Here is an 18,751-nt window from a genome sequence, read left to right as displayed (position 1 = left end):
ACAGACCTGGCTCAGAAGAGAGAGCTCCTTTCTCTCCCAGATGCTGTTCAATGGCCAGCTAAGTCAAAACAGTGAGGCAACAGCTTTACTCCTCTCCACAAAGAAATTCTCTGTAGAAAGAGACCTTTGTAAGCCCCAAGCCTTACATTCTGCTGTGTCACAGTCCTGCTGTACCAGCCCAGACAGAGGTGGGAGATAAAGACACCTTATGGCATCTTTGAAAGGTGTTCCTGCTTGGGCTGCCTTCCAGATATGGAGGGCTGACTGCATAGAGTTGCTTCAATGACCAAATTCTAATGAACTCACTTGAAGCTTGCTAGAAAATGAAAATTTGTTTTCTAGACTCTCAGTTACTTTGTGTTTCACACAAAATCAGGACAAAACTATCAGTTTTCACAGGTGTAAATGGACTGTTAGAGGTACAGGCTGACAGACAGCCAGAACCCAGGTCGTTCCCCATTTAAGTGCAGTTGCCCTGTTTTTACAGTTAATGAAAAGATTTAGGTATTTTTTCAGACAGGATAGGACCATCATGATATGAGCTATGTCTTTGTTGTACTGACCCCTGCACAGCCTCTTCATTGAAGTAGCTCTTTGCTCCTCATATACTTTCTTCCATGATCTTCCTCATTACAAGAAGATGATAGTGGTAATTTGAGCGGGGAAAAGAAACTGAGGCAGAAGAGTTCTGACTTGTTCAGAACTACAGAAGAAATGACAATGACAGTGCTGCTGGAAATAAAACATGCAAGTTTGTTTCTAGCCCCTGACATGAAGCATGAAGTCCCAGTACTGAACCAATTTTGCAGGCCAGGGAATAGGAGTGGGAGCAGGAGGTAAGGATCTGTAATCTGTGATGTGGGCTGGCATGACAACCATGCCTCAATGAAAGCACCTGTCAACCCAGGGCTGATGCTGCATCTTTTTATTTTATTTTTATTTTGCTTCATAAAGCAAATGCAGAGCAAGTGATAGAAGGAGGAGAAAGGGTGGCTTGAAAACAAAACAAAACAAAAACCACAAAAAAAAAAAAAAAAACCCAAAAAAACGAAGAGGAAAGAAGCAGCTGCTGGAGTATAAGTGGAAAATGAGCTGCTACAAGAAAGAAGTTCATAGATGCCAAGCCCGCACTAATTCTTAATAAAATACAATACTGAAAATAGGATCTGAGAGTCTCCAAAATACAATATCTTAAGGAATCGGCAATAATACAAAATAAGTTTCATTATGTACAAACGAGTTCTGCTCTTGATCTCTGTACAACGGTGGGAGTGGGAGGCATGGGGACATGCTCAGTGGAATTGTTGGGGTGGAGGAGGGTGTGCTTGGACCCGGCAGTGGTTCTTTGTGCTGGGGTAGAGGTGGAGAATGGAGAATGCAGTGGTATCTGGTGACCAGTGGGTCCTGTGGGGAGAGCAGAGCAATGCTGAAAGCCTTCCTCTTCATCACCCCACTGGCCACGCATGCACGATTGCAGCCAGCTTTGTCCAAATTTTCCTAAATGACTTGGAGGGGCAAAATCAGTTTTCAATAGGGAGAAAAGAAGGATGTGAGGGCCCTTCCCTCACCTCTCTAAGTCCTTGAGCAAGAGCCATCCCATCCTTCCTCTAAAGGGAGCCTTCTCCACTCCCAGCCTGGGGGGGAAGAGGAGAGGCTGGGGCAGTGCAGAGTGAATTGAGGGTGCTTGATGAGAAAGAAGCAGAAGAGGAGCCTGCTGTGAGACCTGGCAGAGTGCACAGGGACTCCCATGTTACACATGGGGCAACCTGCCACATTCAGATCTCCGACACTCATGTCCCACATTGTCCTTCCATCAAATGGCAGCTGAGGGAATGGAGTGAGGAGACACTTCTGCCTTTTTGCAGGACTTTTGCTGGAGAGGAAGAAGGGTCAGAAATGGGTGTCTGGGTGCTAAAGAGAATGGCATAGGCTTGAGATGATGTCACTTCAACACCAAACTTGGCAAGTCTGGCCTGAGAGGTGGTATGGCAAGAGTTTGCTATCTTTGCTGTCAGCATTTAGAAAGAAGAGGTCCAAAACTGTCTTTGGTGACCCTGGCCAATTCCAACATACCACCTCCTTCCTGACAGATGTACCTGTCTCCAGAAATGCCAGTATGTCCTCAGTGGCTTTCACAACACCATTGTGCACACAGAGGATGTGAGGGGAATGATGGCTAATCTGACAGCCCTCCAAGGGGTTGTAGAGCTCTCCTTGGTGGTTCCTAGGAAGACCCCGTTAGGCATGAAGCAGAATCAGGGATGGAGATCTGGGATGGGGTTTGGGTTATGGGAATGTGTTTTTCCCACTCACTCTCAAAGGGGGAGGCTTGCAGAATGGAAGACCACTGACCTGGCTAGCACTGCACTGTAGGGCCCAAGCTGGGAACAGAAAGAAAAATGCCACCCCTGCCAAAACAGAGGTGCTAAGGGTGGGGAGAAGTGGATTATGAGGGAAAGTTGTTCTCTCTTTCATAGCTGTGGTTACCCAGAAGCTGCTGGCTAATTTTTATGGTGATTTATCTGTCTGGGATCTCTCTCCCCCACTCCGTTTGTGTGCAGATCTTTGCAGATAGTTGGTGTTGAAGTTACGTAGGCATGTCCATCAAGAGAAAACTAGAGCGAGGAAGAACTAGGTCTTCTCTCAATGGAAGCAGAAATATACTAACATATGGAGGGCAAGGAATGAGCTCAAACTCTCCAGAGCCATCTCTCCAGCACCAGCATCACCCACTCCTAAAACCTTCAGGCAGGACAGTAAATCCAGCACTTTCTCCTTCAGGTGCATCTGATGTAGCCAAGGGGTACACATGTAGGGACAGCCTCCTTGGTCTGGAGGCTTTGGGGAGTGAGCTGAATAGTCTGTGGGCTTCCCCTGATCTCCCTCCTCTCCTAGGTGAGCCCACATCCATAGGGTAGTGCTCATTTAAGCAGGAGGTAAGGCCAGAGAAAAGGGAATCTCAGGGCTTCTCCAGACACTTATTGCTGGTTCTGGCAGTCCTGTAACTCCCCTCAGAGAGATCAGCACTAATGGGGATGATGGGGAAGGGGAGGAGCTGAACCCAAGGCCAGTTTAGGAGTGTCTAAATGCAGTGTCCTCTCCTGCCAAGTCCCCTCAGTTGCTTGGTGAGGAGGGAATCCTTCAATCAGACAGATGAGGCCTTGAGGTCCAGCAGCTGCTACAAGAATTCAGTTGTCTCACTGGAGCTTGTCTCCCTGAGGAAAAGAAAAGACAAGGCATCAGTCAAGATTCATTGTAGCCTCCTATGCAAATCCACTTCTCTGTGTGCCCAGCTACTTTGCTCTGACCAGGATGAACTCCTGGTCAGGGCACTAAATGGAACAAAAACCTGGGACCACGTGAGTCATCCAGCCCTCCACATCTTTATGTAAGTGGGACACTGCTTTATGGATGAACTCTAGAAAATGAACTTGTTCTTATGCTCCCTGCCAGCACTGGCCTCCTCCAGCCATGGCTCTTAGCTGACTGCCTGTCCTGGGTGGCTCAGCTGTCCTTAGCTTGCAGCACAGGGGATGGACATGCCTGCTGCTTACCCCAGACACCATGCTGTGTTTTGGGCTTGGAAGCTGTCCCCACCTGCTTACCTCTCACGGAATTGCTCTTTGAGGTGGTTGAGAGTTGGGTCAGTTCGGTTCTGGTCAGGACCCCCCTGGGTTTTGCTCAGATATTTAGCCGTCTCATGTGTCCTGGCCAGATGAGGCCTTCCTTCCTCAGACTGCCTTTTTTTGGCCTCCCACCCCTCAGGATGGTCCATGGTTAGGAAGGAGCTATAGCTCTCTTCTAAGGAGCCAGCACCCTCATCATAGAAAAGGAGGCTCCGTGACTGAACTGGAAAAAAAGGAGAGCATTGGTTAACAATGAGGACAAGGCCTCTTGCAATGAGTGTGGGTTATGATGGTGGTTTCAGGACATGGTCACCCAGCCTTGTCCATGTGGAATTGTGCAGGATACCCTCCTCCCCCCAGCTTCATGAAGCAAACTCCCCCCTGGACACACAGCCTCTTCAGAAGACAACCACTCTGCCTTGGGACTCTTCCCTCATGTTCCTTCCTCTGACACTTTTAATGTTTTGGCACAATGGTTAGCACAGAATGACAACAGGCCCAACAAGGAGCTGTTATGGAATTTGTACCACTGACAGATTAGGAGTCTTCCCTTGCCACAGTCCCAGTATATGGGGTAGGCACAGTGGTGAAGATGCTATGCCTGATCAGAGTGTCGAGAGAAGAGCTGGAAATAGTTTGACAAGTTGAAATGGAGGAACACGTTAGACTCACTCTTACTAGTTGTGTAAATGTCTGGTGCTGGTGTTGCTTTCACTGTCTGTGATGCTGAAGAGAATTCAGGGAGACAGGGCATCAGGGATCCCAGGATCAGAACGAAACAGAGTGCCAGCACCTAGAAAGGAGATCAGCACAGAGTCAGTGCCACTAGCCATAAAGAAACACTCCCCCCACAGCACAACAACATGAGGCTGTGTAAGAAGATCTGGTCAGACTGACAACTGGGTACCTGTGTTCCCCCAGACAGTGAAGGGGCTTGCTGTGCTAATCTCTGTTGCAAATTCAAGAAGGGAAGTCAGAAACTTCCTCTTGTTGCTTTATTTGGAGTATTTCTGGTCCAATTGTGAGACTTGCCTGTCCTATTGAGGAGAGATAGTGGAAGGCATAGCTGAGAAACAACTGAAAAAGGGAGCCTCAACAGAAGGGACAAACTCTGCCTTGACCAAATGGAACCTGACCATTGGCTTAGCAGGAGCTGTTGTGGGCTGTAAAGAAAACAAGCCCACTGGGAGAAATCTGTGAGGTACCACACACAGAGCAGAGTGAAGCTACTATCCATGCAAGGACAGAAATGACAGCAGAACTGCAGTTGCCTAATACCTGATAGTAAAGATGCAGAATTCTAGGAAAGGGTTAAATTTATGCTTGACGTGTAGGTATGCAGGACCATGTGTCAGTGCTTTCTGCTATCAAGCAGACCAGTCAGAGCTAGTAGGCAGTGATAACAGGAGAAAGGTACATGAAATCTCCCCTGAAATCCCCCTCAGGTAGGTCTGGAGCTATTTGGAAATTCTGCCATAACAGTAAAGCTTCAGAGTGAAATGCCAGTGCTGATCATAAGGGACTCTATACAGCTTAGGGAACTGCCAGTACAGAGCAAGAAGGCACACATGGGAAATGGTACAGAGCCAAATTATTGAACACTCATGCACCATGCATGGTCTGTAACTACCTGCTGCCAGCTCAGTGCTCAAACTGAGCAGCCAAAGAGGTGATGCATCTCTTGGTGATGTCTACTACCTATGTATAAACTAGCAAATTTGGTCTGGGTGGATGCCTGTGGGGACAGCCAGCAATTGCTTGACTGCTTTTCAGAAGTCACCTATTTTGGAATACCTGTGCCTAAGTAATGCACAGAAGCTGGTACGTCGTAATTTTGAACATCAGTGGATTCCAGGAGATGTGGAAGATGAAATAGTAACGTGGGGATACTATGTTATATAAAGAGGGATTTTAATTGTCCAGACTCTTCATGGCTGGTTTTAAAGTAAGGACATTAAATGAAGGCAGCATAGCTGCTGTCTAAGCATGTCCTATCAGGCACATGAAGAATTTAGAATCCTTATTCAACAAAAACAGAGGAAGAAATAAATTCTGAATGGATGTTGCTTGGAATTATCACAGCCAAACACACAACTTGGAGAAAAGGGAGCCAGCCCTGTAAAGTCTGTTCTTTCCTTCTAAAAAAAAAAACAGGCTTTTTGGGCTGAGAAAGAGCAGTATACTTAACATCTTGCTTTAACAGGACTTTCAGCTGGGGTTTTGCAAAACAGCACTATTTTTACTGTTTTGTTTCAGGTTAACTCTGATGCTCTGATTCACTTCTAGGTTCAAACTCTACAACACTTCATAACAGTAACTCTTGGCTTGATTCTGAGTAACAATTTATGTCACAGCTTTTGACTATCTCATTATTTGACCTCTTAAAATTGAGGGAAATTAAGCTAGAGAAAACTACTGTAAAACCATTTGGAAAGGTGGAGGCAAAATTAATAATAATAAAAAAGACATACTGAGAGTGTATTTATCAAAGGTTTACTGTCAAACTGTGAGGAAGTAGCAGATGGAGTAGCAGAAAGATCTGTTAGAGATCTGGCAAGATTCAGCGTTTTTAAGCTTGACTTAAATGATGGAGTGTATTAAATCTGCAGATGGGAGAGACTACAAGCAGACTGGCTTTTGGTCAGTATTCAAATATGGAATGATCTTGACCATGGAAAGAAATGGTCCAAGAGAACAGTGGGAAGATCTATACCGACAAATGTGGAGACCTGCTGAGAGCTCTGAGGTGGCAGAAGTGATTAACAGGGGAAATACATCAGCGGCTATGTGCTTCAGGCTGTCCTACAGAAGAGGCTCTGGGAGTTAAACTGATGCATGAGTTCAGGTCAGTGTCACTTTGCAAAGGGCAAATCTAAGCCCAAGCATTATGAACAGGCTTTCTGGCTGGATTTGTACTGGCCTTCAGGTGGAACACTATGCCCAGCTTTGGGCCCTATACTTCCAAGAAGATGCAGGACCATTGGAGAAAGTCTGGAAGATAGCTCTGGGAACAAGAAGTGATTCAGTAACTCAGCCTTTGAGGGAAAACTGAAGAAATCATGGTGATTTAGCAGACTAGACTGAAGGGAGTTGCTCAAAACCAAGAGTTTTCAAATATGTAAAATGCAGCTGCCCAAAGGGAGAATAAACAGATCTTACTTACAATAGGCAGAAGAAGTTCTAATAGGCTTAAGCTGCTGCAAGGAAGATTGAGATGAGACAGCAAGAGTGCTTTATCTGGGAAAGATAACATAGCACTGGAATGGTTTGCTTGAGTAGGCTGAGGACTGCTCACCACTGGAGGCCTCCAAGAAGTGGCAGTACAAATATTCAGCAGCAATGACACAGGGCTAAAGAAGGGTAGCCTGCTCCACTCCCATGCTGCAAGACACAATGATGCTACATATCTGTCATGATAAGGAATGATGTATTTGAAAATGGAAAATGAGAACTCAGAGGCTTATGAAAGGAACTGGTCAAAAATAGAAAAGCAAATTACAAATTCTTGAAATGCTTCAAAAGCTAGGAAGTCTGAGGGAAGTGGGTATGTGGGCTGAGATGCCTGCAACAAAGGAGCAGCAAGGAAACATAGGACATTGTTGGGAAGCTAAATTAGATATTATATCAGCCTGTAGCACAGGGGATGTCTGCAAGGCACCTCTTCTAGACTTGTTTATTCCAGGTAGTAGCATTGAAGAATTGTTGGAGCCAGGGGTGCTCTGATGAGCTGCTGCATTAAGGAGCAATGAGTCACTGGGCTCAGCTGGGTCACACCCAAAAGTGTGGAAAGAACTTGGGAATGAAGACAGAGGGCAGGGAAAAAAAAAAAAAGAGAGTCATTAAAATCTGGTCTGACATGGGGGCAGCAAAGAGTAGCAAAAGGTTGAGCAGATTTTGAAAGTAGGAAGTGATTGAAATTACAGAGCAGGGGCTCTGGAACCAAGGAAACTCATTGAACCAGTACCAAAAAACAATCCCTTAGGACACTGAGGGTGCTGAGAAAGTGGGGCAAGTACCTCACCATCTGTTTGCATTTTGTAACTGCTAACAGTACAGAAGTGATAACCGATATAGATAACTAACTCTGACAAATTTGTCACGAGCAGCTACTATGACAATCCTGCAGAGACATCACAGGGGTGAAGATTATATTTTTACTATGGATCAGAAATTTCCCCCAGAAAAAAAAAATGAGATGAAGAATAAGCAATTTATTTATGGCTACACACTGGCATGCCCTAAAACTCCTCAATGAAGCCAATATTTATTAATCATGATCCTCCACTATGAGGCAAACAGGGATTACCAAAACAACAACCCTGAATTATTATGGTTAGTCAAAAGGACAAAGAGAATTCCAGCTGGATTTAACAAAGCCTATGTGCAGTCATAGCAAGAACAGATGCCATTTCTTGCTGATAAACACAAGGTAATGCCCACTGGGATGAATACTTGGAGTGTTCATCTGCCCTGCTGAGTTAAACATTAAGCATTACCAGCTCAGCAAAAGAATACTCTGCCCGTTACAATGGAAGCTCATTGAAGATTTTTGCTGAATGGCTAATAGCTAATGAAAAGCAAACAATGTGCTTTTTTGCCCAAGGAAGAAGGCAGCGAAAATGCAGGAATTATTCTAATGTTGTTGCATAAACAACTGATGTATGTATGACACAGGGCCCAGCTCTGGTGACTGTAACACAAAAGGAAAGAGCAGATGTAACTGAGAACAGAGCTGGACAGCAGGGAAGAGGGTAGAGACAGGCAATCAACAAAGCTGTCTGGAGAAGCATGGCCAATAAGGAAGATGGAAATGAAGCTTATACCATTAGACAGGTCCCAGTCTGCGTGGAAGCCATTTTATAAGGTCTGGAGACTTTCCCAGCTACCAGAGCCTGAAGCTTCTGTAACTGCTGGAGCAGAGTCCTGTGATAGGAAACAATGCATATCAAAACTTAATAAGGAGGTAGAAGCCAGCAAGTGAGCCAAGAATACCACTACCCGCTTCACATTGTACCTTGATTTTCCCTTCTCGTGAAAACAAGAATCTCCCCTTTGCTGTATATTGTTTAAGTTCTCTGAGCAAACAGGCTTGGGAAACAAGAAAGAAAAAAGGGTCTTATCAGTGGATCCGCCACTACCTTCACTGCACCTACCCACTATTATGAATGACTATTATTTAGGACTCCTGGGTGCCTGAAAACCCAGCCAGTCAATTCCCAGAGCAGTGGAGAGCCAGCGTACCATGAAAACCAAGCTCTGGCATGGAGGCTGAACTTTGTAGACAGGTCAGACCTTTAGCACAGGCTTGCCTGTTCCCACTTTATTCAGAGACACGTACTCTGAAGCTCGACTTGTGCCCCAAACTGTGGTGGAGAGAGAAATAAGAAACAGTTGTGATCCCCTTGAGCTGCTTCAGTCTTGGCAAATTCTGCAGAGGGATGTAGGCAAAGCCAAATCTTGAGTTCAGCAATTAATTCATTCTCTGGCTGCCCTGATTGGAACACATGCTAAGGTCTCTCTGCCCCATTTAACTGTTCATGGGCATCTGCACACATAATACAAAATAGTGGTAGGTGTTACCAAGAGCTACTGAACCCTTCACTGAGCTGGTGAAGGAATTTGGGATAAGGGAGACTACAGAGCACACAGTTCCCAGGAGTTGCATATTATTGAAATGGAGACTATTGCTGACTTTCCCTTTGGGAGTACTGACTGTTTTACACAAATATGTTTGAGCTTTCATAAAATGCCAGGTTCTGGAACCAGGAGATTGCAGGAGAATCCCGGCTTTATCCCTTTCCAAATCCTGTTTTGCTCCCTGTACATGTGGAGGGAGAGAAGCACAGAGTGTCCCACTGGCAGTGCTCAAAAATCAAATTCAATTAGAAAGAACACAATGTGTATATTAGGGAAAAAAATAAAATCCCTTGGCTTTTAGGCTAGCGTCCTGATTTTTCAGGGTGGGGCTCACACTTTTGCAGCAGCAGGGCTGTCCACACACCCAGAGAGGCCAGGTGGCAAGCTGTGCCCCATGCATGAGAGCAGCTAAGCAGCTATATCTCTGGCAGACAGAAGACCTCTGGCTCTTGCACACCTCAGCCAGACCATGCCTGGCAAGCCCCAGTCCCAGCACCAGTGTCAAGCCTGGAAGCCAAGGCCACTGCACTCGTGTCATGGATGGGAGGAAGGTGTGCAGTGAAGCCTCTAGGAGTATTCCATGAGCTGTCGTGGCAGCTGAGGAGTGGGTGAGGAACTGGCTCTCTGGATGTGGGTCTCCCCTTCAATTCGAGCTGACATAAATGGAGCTATAGAGACAAGCATCCCCTGCAGTTTACCCTGCCCTTGCTCACACCTGTTGTGCCCAGTAAGAGGGGCAGAGCTGGGCTTTCCTCTAGTTTCAGCTGCCCTTTCCCACTGTAGTGTGGACGTCTTCATTATTTGCTTCCAAGGAAGCAAATTCCCCTGGTGATTAGTTGGCCAGCTCTGCATATAAGAAGCACAAGTGCTCACCAGAGCTTTGAGTGAGGAAACCCAGAGCCTTGGATGAGAGAACTTTGGGGCTGTGGGAGCAAGCTTGCTCCTTTCAGGTGAGCAGTAGCAGCAGATGAGACAGAGATTCTTTGGGCTTGCTTTGCCCAAAAGAGGCTGAGAAAGGGCTGGAACACCATATGCACAATGAATTGCCCTGGATTTGGTGGGAGTTGGGATCTCTACTTTTATTAGAAGAATGGGCTTTCCCTGTATTCACCAAGTTTGTTCAGCTTTTTCAAGAGAAACCTGAAACAGCCACAATATGCCCAGGGCCTCGTATTTCTCTGAAGAGCCCAAAAGCAGAAACAGGGAGTCTGAGAGGCTGGTGTGAGGGGCCTCCCTTAATGCATCTGCCCTGGAGACAGACAAAGCCCTGGAGGGGAATGGAGAAGGCAGCACGAGCCCAAAGGATTGCAAGGAGAAGGACAAAGCGATATAGGAACCATGCCTTCCCTCCCTCCCCTTGCTGTGGAGTGTGCTGGCATCCCAACACAAACATTCCAGGCTCGCTAACCAAACCCAGCTGCCTCGTTGCTGTCATGGGCTGAAAACCAGCACCTCGCCAAGCAGCACACATCCAGGAGCTGGAGGAGCCTGCTTTTCTCTTCTTGTCCCCCCGCTCCAGTGCTTCTGACTTCCCTTCCTAGCCACCCTGCCTTACCCACAGAGGGTCAAGTCTAGCTCCTCTTACCTGTTTGCATTTTCTAAGGTCTCCACTTTTTTCCAGAGTTCATTGTTTTCTGTTGTGTATGTCTCTACCCTATAGGAATAAAAGCCATAGCTGGTTAGTCACAAAGGCCAGAGAGATTAAGACAATACGGTCCTTGCTTTTCACGGGGTATGGAGGCTCAGTGGCTTCATCTGTCACTTGCAGATACGGTCCTGAAATCAAATGTTACTTGGCCCACCTGACGGCAGCCAGCCCCAGTGAAGCAGGAATGAGACTGCAGGTGCACAGTTACATGTGACAGTTCCCAGTTCAGGGTCTTCTGAGAGTTGGGAGAGAGAGGAGCACCTGGTTACACACAGGTCAAGTCAGGACAGACCCACAGTTATGCAGACACTTCCCTCACTTCCAAACCCCCCTAAGAAGCATAAAAAAGGAGGAGGGGGACAAAGTCAAACCACTCCCTGGGAACCTGCCCTGGGCTCTGCGCACTGGCTGTGAAACCCAGGCCGTTCTGTGCAAACGCTGTGCCAGCTCCCACTGCAGGCACTTGAGGGCAGCAGAGAACCTGCAGGCTCCTTCCCACGGCTTCCGACGGGAAAGTGGTTGAGCTGCAGCTGGGACAAGGGACCGGGAGTGCCTCCAGGTCGGGAAAAAGGCAAGAGACACAGCCTGATCCTGCTGGAGGTTTGCATCACAGTCTTTAAACCAGGCGTTCCGTGCAAAAACTGGGCTTCCAGCAAAAGTGTCAAACTGAATGGGGAAGGGCCCAAGTACAGGTTTTGACAAACAAGTTTTGAGTAAGCCAAGCTGACCAAAGACATGTTCTATTTAAAAAAATGCACTGAATGCTGCTTTTGGTTCACATTTAAACCTGGCATTGTTTGAAAACCATCTGTCATAGCAATGCTCTAGCATAACAAACTGCTTAGTACATACAGGCACCACAGCCACATCTGGGGAGGAGGCCCCAGCACCAAACGCCCTGGACCTGCCCTTTGAGCAAGGTCAGCCAACTCCCCAGCCCTGGCTTGAAGGTCCCCATATGGGACATTAGCTGGAGGTGATGTGCTCTGATGCCTGGATGTACCCATGCACACTGAGGCACCTTGAATCATCTGCTTTAATTGAGCATTTCTGTGCAACTAGAGAAGATAAATAGCATCAGGGAGAAGAGTTAATTAAAGTTGGATTTGGGGGTTGTTTTTTTCCATTTGCTGATCTCAGATGGTGTTAGTAACTGGGAAGAAGATGGTAATTTACAGAAACATGAATTTGTGCCTGGATTCCAGCATTCTTCTTTGCCTGGGAATGTGCATTAGGGGTTGCTAGTATAGGAGTTATTTTCTACTCAGTGTAATGTGACATCACCTTAGGTTATGCCTGCCATGCATAGGAGAAAAAAAAAGGTTGCAAAGAGAAAAACAAAGCTAATGCAGAGAGTGGAAGTGGGGGAGAGTGGGGAATAACTGTAATGCAAGGTTTTTCTTGCTGTCAAGTGTTTGTGTGTCCACCTTTATGGGAAGAGAGGGAAAAAGCCATGATCAGTGCCCTCAGACAGCTTGGTACTTATGGGACAGACAAAATAGAAGCAAATTCTAGTGGGGAAACCCATTATCCCACCTTGCTGGCAGCCAGAATGGCCTGTCTTTTGCAGGGCACCACCCAAATGAAGCAGTTGGAAACACAAAATTTCTTGACCAGTCTTTATCCCGCAAGAGGATTTCTAGGAGGGAGGAGAGTAGGGGCAGGATCCCAAACCAAACTCCAGGACAGCCAGCCTTGCAAGGAATTGTATTTTTTGAGCAATTCAGAGACAAAACACTAGAAAGGCAGCCTGTGCATGGTCAGGATTCCCTTTTTCAAAGTAAGACTGAGAAAAAGAAACTTACTTTTTCTCTAGACATTCCACATACTCTTTCTTCTTCCTGCGGCTCTCCTGAGCAGAGATCTGTGAGGGGGGCAGAGAGGAGTCAGTATCATAAGCCTTGGATATTTTTTGTAGCTCATGCATCTTGTCTGTCTCCTGCACACACAGCATCCTAAAGGCAAATGGGGAGTTGCTTTCCAGTCTGCCATTTCTGCTGATCTCTAGGCCAAAACTGGGGAGGATTGATGCTGTAGGTATGCAGCCTTTCTTGGCTCATAGCCTGCAACCATTTGTTGCATTGTGCCCCTTGCAGCTGAGAGCATCTTCAGGGTTGCATTCCATTCCACTGACTCACATGTGTATGTGCTGTCCCCATTTGGGCTGATTCTGCCCCAGGCCACTTCTGAGTCACTGGATGATTAGTTCAGTCTCACCATTTCTCCCACAGGATGCCTTCTAATCCCAGTCTAAAGTAGCACAGCCTCTGCCTGGCTAGTGAACACTCTGCATCACCTGTCCTGCACAATGCAATGGCTTTGGTTTCCCTGTCCTTGCAACAAGGCCTGACCTCACCAGTTTGTCTGATCTGTGGACCCTTTCCCACACCACACACACCCAGCAGCTGGGCTGGAAGCCACACTTCCCAGGTACAGCTGTATGCAAAGCATGCAAGCAGAGATGCCCTTTGGCACTATTTTTGTGGGCTGGGAGGCTCCTGCTAGTGTACCAAAGGCACGATCCCACCTTTTCTGAGCTGCAGTGCAGCTGAAGAGGTGAGGGTAGCTATAGCACTGGCCAGCTGAAGATGCTCTGGAATCATGGGAACTGAATGATTACATTTTTTGCAGTCACCTTGTTCTTGATTTTTCTCCTGACTCTCTTCAGTGCTTTCTCCTCTGCTTTAGTGAGGGGCAACTTGGTAGGAATGGGGTAACCCTCTGCAATCAAGGTGCGCTTCTCCTCTTCAGTCAAAAGCAGTGGGCCAGAGGTTCCTTGTAACTTCTGAAACACACAGAGAGCATTCATCAATGTCAGCAAGGAGTTCTACCCCAGTGATCCTCCTTAAAGCCTTGCAGAGCAGCCAGAGGCTGTACACATCATAATGGAATACACTGCTGCCCACTGACACCAAACAGGTGCAGGGCAGTGCTCTTTCCTACTCTCAACCTGATCCTGGGAGCACAGCTCAGCAACTCCTTTCCTTTTTTACCTGGGAGGGCATCTTTTCCTTCACAGTGAGGCTGGCTAGAGACTTGCACTGCAGGACCCTGCCAACAAACTTCCGGACAACAGTTAAAATGGTTTGGTTATGGGAATTCTCAGTAATTCCTCTCTCTCATTAGCCTTCTCAGAAAGTCCTCTCAGTGCATAAGCCACTTCCCAAAGTATGGATGAAAGATAGCACCTGCTAAAACAAGGTAGCTGCTGGTAGATATGCAAGATTCATTGTGCCTCTTCTCACTCCTGTGAGCATTTCTTGTCCCCACATCCTTGTTCTAAGACATCACATTGCCTTGACAGAGCATTTCAGCTTGGAGTCCTTTGCAAGGGCAGGAACCTCCACATAAGCCTAGGAAATCCTACAAACCCCTCTGAGCAGCAAGGAGCCCTGTGTACCAGCCCTGTTGCTTCCTTACATGTGGTGCTGTGAGGAGAGGTGAGGAGGAGATGGCAGTAGAAGAGCGAGCAGCAGGCCGGGCTGGGCTGGAGGGAGGCAGGGACCGAGGGCTCTGAGATCCGTCACTGTCACTGCCATGGCTGCTGGGTGGAGTTGGAGGCATCTGCACCAGGTCATCTACTGAGGAATAAGGAGATCGAGTCAATGGCTCTCATGTCAGCCTGTTGGTACAGGCATAGGGTTATGCACCCTGCCATAACACAGGCCTGAAAGGAGAGGATGATGAATTTCATAAGATGAGGTGAGTCTGAGAAAAAAGCTTGACTGAGCACTGCCCAAGACAGAGGTTAGACTGACCTCAAATGTGCTAAACTAGGAGCTGCAGAGGAGCTGGCAAGGCTTTGCCAAGGAACTGAAGGTATTTACGAAGAAATAACGTGCTCCAGTGTCAACCAAAATGAAGCAAAAAGCCTGTGATATTTTGCTCCATAGCCTGTTCACAAGTACAGGAAGCTCTGTGAGAGCAAAGCTCTTCCAAAAGCACTGCAGGGCTCACATACTTGCCAGCACACTTGATCCAACAGGGCTCTGGTCACTCAGTTGGTTTCCAAGCACTTGAAAACTGTCCCCACTTTGTACTGGAGAGCCCTAGGGGCCTTAATGGAGGTGGGAATATGCCTAAGGAATGTCTCTCTGCGGCAGTGGGAGTTCCCATAGTGCTTTCATTTGTGCATCGGCAGATTTTCAGATGCTTGGGTTTCTTTCAAATTAAACTGGATCCTGAATTTCCTGACTTTCAGATGGTTATTTTTGGATAGCTCTACAGTCTCTCTGAGGATTTTAAAGGCACTCTTGCATATTTCCAACTCTGAAGTAGCCTGTTTTGCCTGGGAGTCCCTGTCTGAACAATTTTGTTTGTGGCTCCTGATGCAGACACTGGTCTGAATTAGAACAGTGCAGTGCCCACTCTTCTGTTGTTCTCTGCCCCAGTGCTACCTTATATGCACAGCTCTGTCTTTAGGTGTCTTTCCGCCCTGTATAATAACAATCTCTAGCTGAGTAATATAGTTGACCAGGAAATTCTATCTTCTTACCTGTAGGTACATTTAGAAACTGGTTCACCTCTTTGGGTTCAGCTTTGATCACAGGTGCTGGAGTCATTTCTATAGGAATCTGTGGAAGAGAAGTAGAAAGAGCTCTTGGCCACTGCCACCTCCCCTGCCCAGAAGACTCCCCCCAGTTCTGTCCATGGCCACTGATCCCCTGCTGTCTGACCTGACCCATCTCACAGCTCTGCCCCAAAGGAGCCTCTCACCATGGAGGAAACCAAGAGTTCAAACATAAGCCCCTGAAGTCTCAGCTGCTGGGCACACAGAGTGCAAACACATTTACAGAGGAAGTGGCACTGGCAGATGGATGTGCTGCCAAGCAGTGCACTGAGCTGAGTATCTCCAAAAGGGAGATGACTTTTATTCTTGGCAATTCTTCATTTGATAGACCCAGACAGTTTAATTTAAACCAACCCCTGCATTACCATGGGAAGTCCCTCTTTGATCTGCCTTCATTATAAATGCGAGTATAGAGGTTGTACAGAAACAGAACAACTGTGCTGTCCTGTTCATGTGATTTTCACCAGGGCCACTGGGCAACTGTTTCCAATTGGAGGGGACAGAGAGCTGAACAAAGAGTAGATTTACTCCCATCTGCCCCTCAGCCTCTTGGTTTGCCAGCCCCCAGCCCACCATAGGGTGGAGTTTTTACACTAAACAGACACATTGCAAACTCCCCCAGACTGTAAACACAGCTGAGAGAGCACCATGGTATGGCTGCTGAGCATACACAGCAGAGATTGGAGGGCACAGCAAGTTCAAGCTGTGTAAATAATAGAGGAAGTTTGTGCAGAGTTTTGGCTGGAAGAACCCATTTGTTCTGGATGGTTGTTTAAATGGGAAGATTTTCAACATGAGTGAAAAAAGGAAGTGAACCCCAGAGATGCTCTACTGTTATCTACTGAGCTGCTACAAGATAGGCAAGGTCTGTGTGAGACTGGTCAGACCTTCTCATCCAACACAGCTGGACTCCAGGCCAGCTGAACTAAGCCCTCAACTTACACCCACATACCAGTGGCATAAGTGAACCTCCTTCAGACAAATAGACTTGTTAAGAACCTAGATATGACCAAAAGAGTTGGCCCCTTGTTACACAGAAATAATAAATCCTGCTGCTTCATAGAAAAAAGCAAGCAAGACCTGGAGTGGGACCAACATTTCCAGTGAGCAGTTACAAAGAGTGAGAGGCCATGTGACAAGTTCAAAGCCATGAAAAAGACAGTGGCAGAGTAAGGGTCTATATGGAGGAATAGTGAGGTCACTGGCATCAGATTAATTGACACTGTTCTCCGAAAAATGAAAATAAGCCACGAGTGGCTACAGAAATACTAGTATATTGGAGGGGAGAGATCTCCACTAGGTGCAAGCTTAAAGCTTTTGGCTTTTGTGCCAAGGAAACATGCTTATATTTAACCAAGATTGTAAAGCTGCCTGTGCTGCCATTTTAAGAGGAGAATGACAACTAATACAGTATCTGGGTTTTGTAACACCTTCTTCTGTCTGTTCAGTAGCTAAATCACCTTGCAGGACCCTGCAGTCACATGTCTGCGTCTGCATCACCAGGCGTGCTGCTGTGTGAGAGCCCAGGTTCCCGACAGATCTTAAATGGGCTCACCTCCTCGGGGAGTGGCAGTCTCTGCAGAGGGTTGAGGTTCAGCACTGGTATGGAGCTGGCAGGTAGCTGGGACTCAGGCAGGTCTAGAGGCAGGTTCTGTTCCTGTTTCACCATGATGGAGCAGAGTTTGGGCCCCAGTGACCATACTCCATTCTCCAGCTCTGAAACAGGCACAACATGAGAGTCAAACTCCAGCAAGAAGAGGGCAAGGAGAAATGAAGCCATGCAGACAGCTTCCTCTGACTGAGGAGGCTGCCTGTCCAAGTTTAGCACTTTCACCACACAAACACGTGCAGGCCCACAACACAGAGTACAAAAGGGAATGAAGCCCCAGCGTGTGCTCCCCAGTGTGTGGGGAGCAGACAGGACAGAGATAAAGGAATTGTGTCTCTGCTAGACTCTGACTGGACAGCCCAAGCTCTGGAGGACAGCTGCAGGGTTTCTTCCCCCAGTAATGTCTAGGTCTCATCCTCTGGAGCTTATTTATATTTAGGCTCAGTGAGAGGAAGATGCTGGGCTGTTGCTCCTTAGGCAGCATGGCCAGCATCACAGAGCTGCCAGGTGATTTACCAAGAATAGCACCATCTCTGTGCTGGAGAGCTGGTGAGAGAGAAAGCATGATGCTAGTGAAAGGCTGACAGTGCTGCTTCGGCCGCCTGATGATGTTGTGCCAACTACCAGGGCTTTGCTGCATGACAGAAGAGAAGGAAGTTCCATTTCTGTGGAAGGAAGCCCTCTGCATCACCTGCTTGTGAGGCTGCTTCCACAGCTGCTCCCCTCAGTCTCACCTCTGAGACTCTCTTCTCTACCCTGGGCTGTTCAGGGGACTGTTGTCCGCAGCTGTACCCTGCTGCCATTGCTGGCAGGGACAAGAAGCACGAGTGAGGGAAAGGGAGTGTCTGAAGAGAACTGAATGGAGCCGTGGGGGCATGCTCCCCTTGCCTCCTGCCTGCTCTGTCCCATGCACATTTGTGATGTGAGCCTGGCTTGCCACCAGAAGTAGAGATCCCAGAAAAACTGCAGATCAGATGGAAAAAGGACTGCTAGGCAGGAGAGCTGCCTGGGCTCTGCTCTAAAGTTTCAGTCTTTGCTCTTCAAATAGTTCAGCCTACCAAAAGGCTACTCCTAGCTGGCCTGCAAGCTTGCACCCTCTTTCCTAATCCTCATCCATTCCCTTTCCCATTTTATCTGACAAGAAAAATACATTTGGCTTGGCATAGGACAGACTATTGCTAAGTGTGTCACCAGAGAGAGCTCCAGATGCCTCCACAAGGCCACAGTCTGACTCACTCTCTAACCTCTCTGCACTGCTCTCTGCATGCAGCACTCTCAGTCAGGCCCAGGGATGCTGCCTAGCTGTCTGCTGCCCAGACCACTTCTGCAGTGCAGGCCTCAGTCCAGAGATGTCCTGGCAAGAAGAGAGAGGGAGAAAGGTCTTTCTCTGCTCCAGAAAAGCCTGCACAAAGAAGAGTACAAACAAGCAGTGTTCACATGGGAGCTGCCATCTGATCTAACTTATAGGTACGTCTAACTTAAAGGTACATCAATATTGTCTTTGCCCTACTCAGCCTCTGTTTTCAGGAGAGGCCAGGGCAGAATCCTGCCTCTGGCCTTTGCTTGGACAGAGTGGTGTTAAAGCCCAGACAAGAATTACATATGATAACACAATGTTGGCCTTGCCAATGGAATATGTTGTTTTCCTGTCTTTGGTCTAG

The 18,751-nt window shown here is 47.3% G+C and overlaps 1 protein-coding gene across 6 annotated transcripts in view; it reads right to left on the bottom strand.

Annotated features, from left to right (window-relative positions):
* Positions 1 to 910: 910 nt before the first annotated feature.
* CREB3L1 (cAMP responsive element binding protein 3 like 1) overlaps positions 911 to 18,751 on the bottom strand; it is a 74,266-nt gene continuing 56,425 nt past the window's right edge. For 3 of the 6 annotated variants that reach the window (XM_068193536.1, XM_068193534.1, XM_068193531.1), the window contains exons 3-12: positions 17,037 to 17,197; positions 15,407 to 15,485; positions 14,332 to 14,492; positions 13,547 to 13,696; positions 12,717 to 12,775; positions 10,849 to 10,917; positions 8,450 to 8,549; positions 4,299 to 4,419; positions 3,606 to 3,849; positions 911 to 3,215 (exon numbers count right to left, since the gene is read on the bottom strand). In XM_068193536.1, the coding sequence (XP_068049637.1) occupies positions 3,179 to 3,215; positions 3,606 to 3,849; positions 4,299 to 4,419; positions 8,450 to 8,549; positions 10,849 to 10,917; positions 12,717 to 12,775; positions 13,547 to 13,696; positions 14,332 to 14,492; positions 15,407 to 15,485; positions 17,037 to 17,197 (1,181 nt within the window). In that variant the 3' untranslated portion in view covers positions 911 to 3,178. The remainder of the gene's footprint in view (positions 3,216 to 3,605; positions 3,850 to 4,298; positions 4,420 to 8,449; positions 8,550 to 10,848; positions 10,918 to 12,716; positions 12,776 to 13,546; positions 13,697 to 14,331; positions 14,493 to 15,406; positions 15,486 to 17,036; positions 17,198 to 18,751) is intronic. The other 3 variants (XM_068193535.1, XM_068193532.1, XM_068193533.1) reach the window with 2 other exon arrangements.

The sequence above is a fragment of the Anomalospiza imberbis genome, chromosome 6, assembly GCF_031753505.1.
Source record: "Anomalospiza imberbis isolate Cuckoo-Finch-1a 21T00152 chromosome 6, ASM3175350v1, whole genome shotgun sequence".
Taxonomy (NCBI): domain Eukaryota; kingdom Metazoa; phylum Chordata; class Aves; order Passeriformes; family Viduidae; genus Anomalospiza; species Anomalospiza imberbis.
This window is presented reverse-complemented; position numbering and strand designations above follow the sequence as displayed.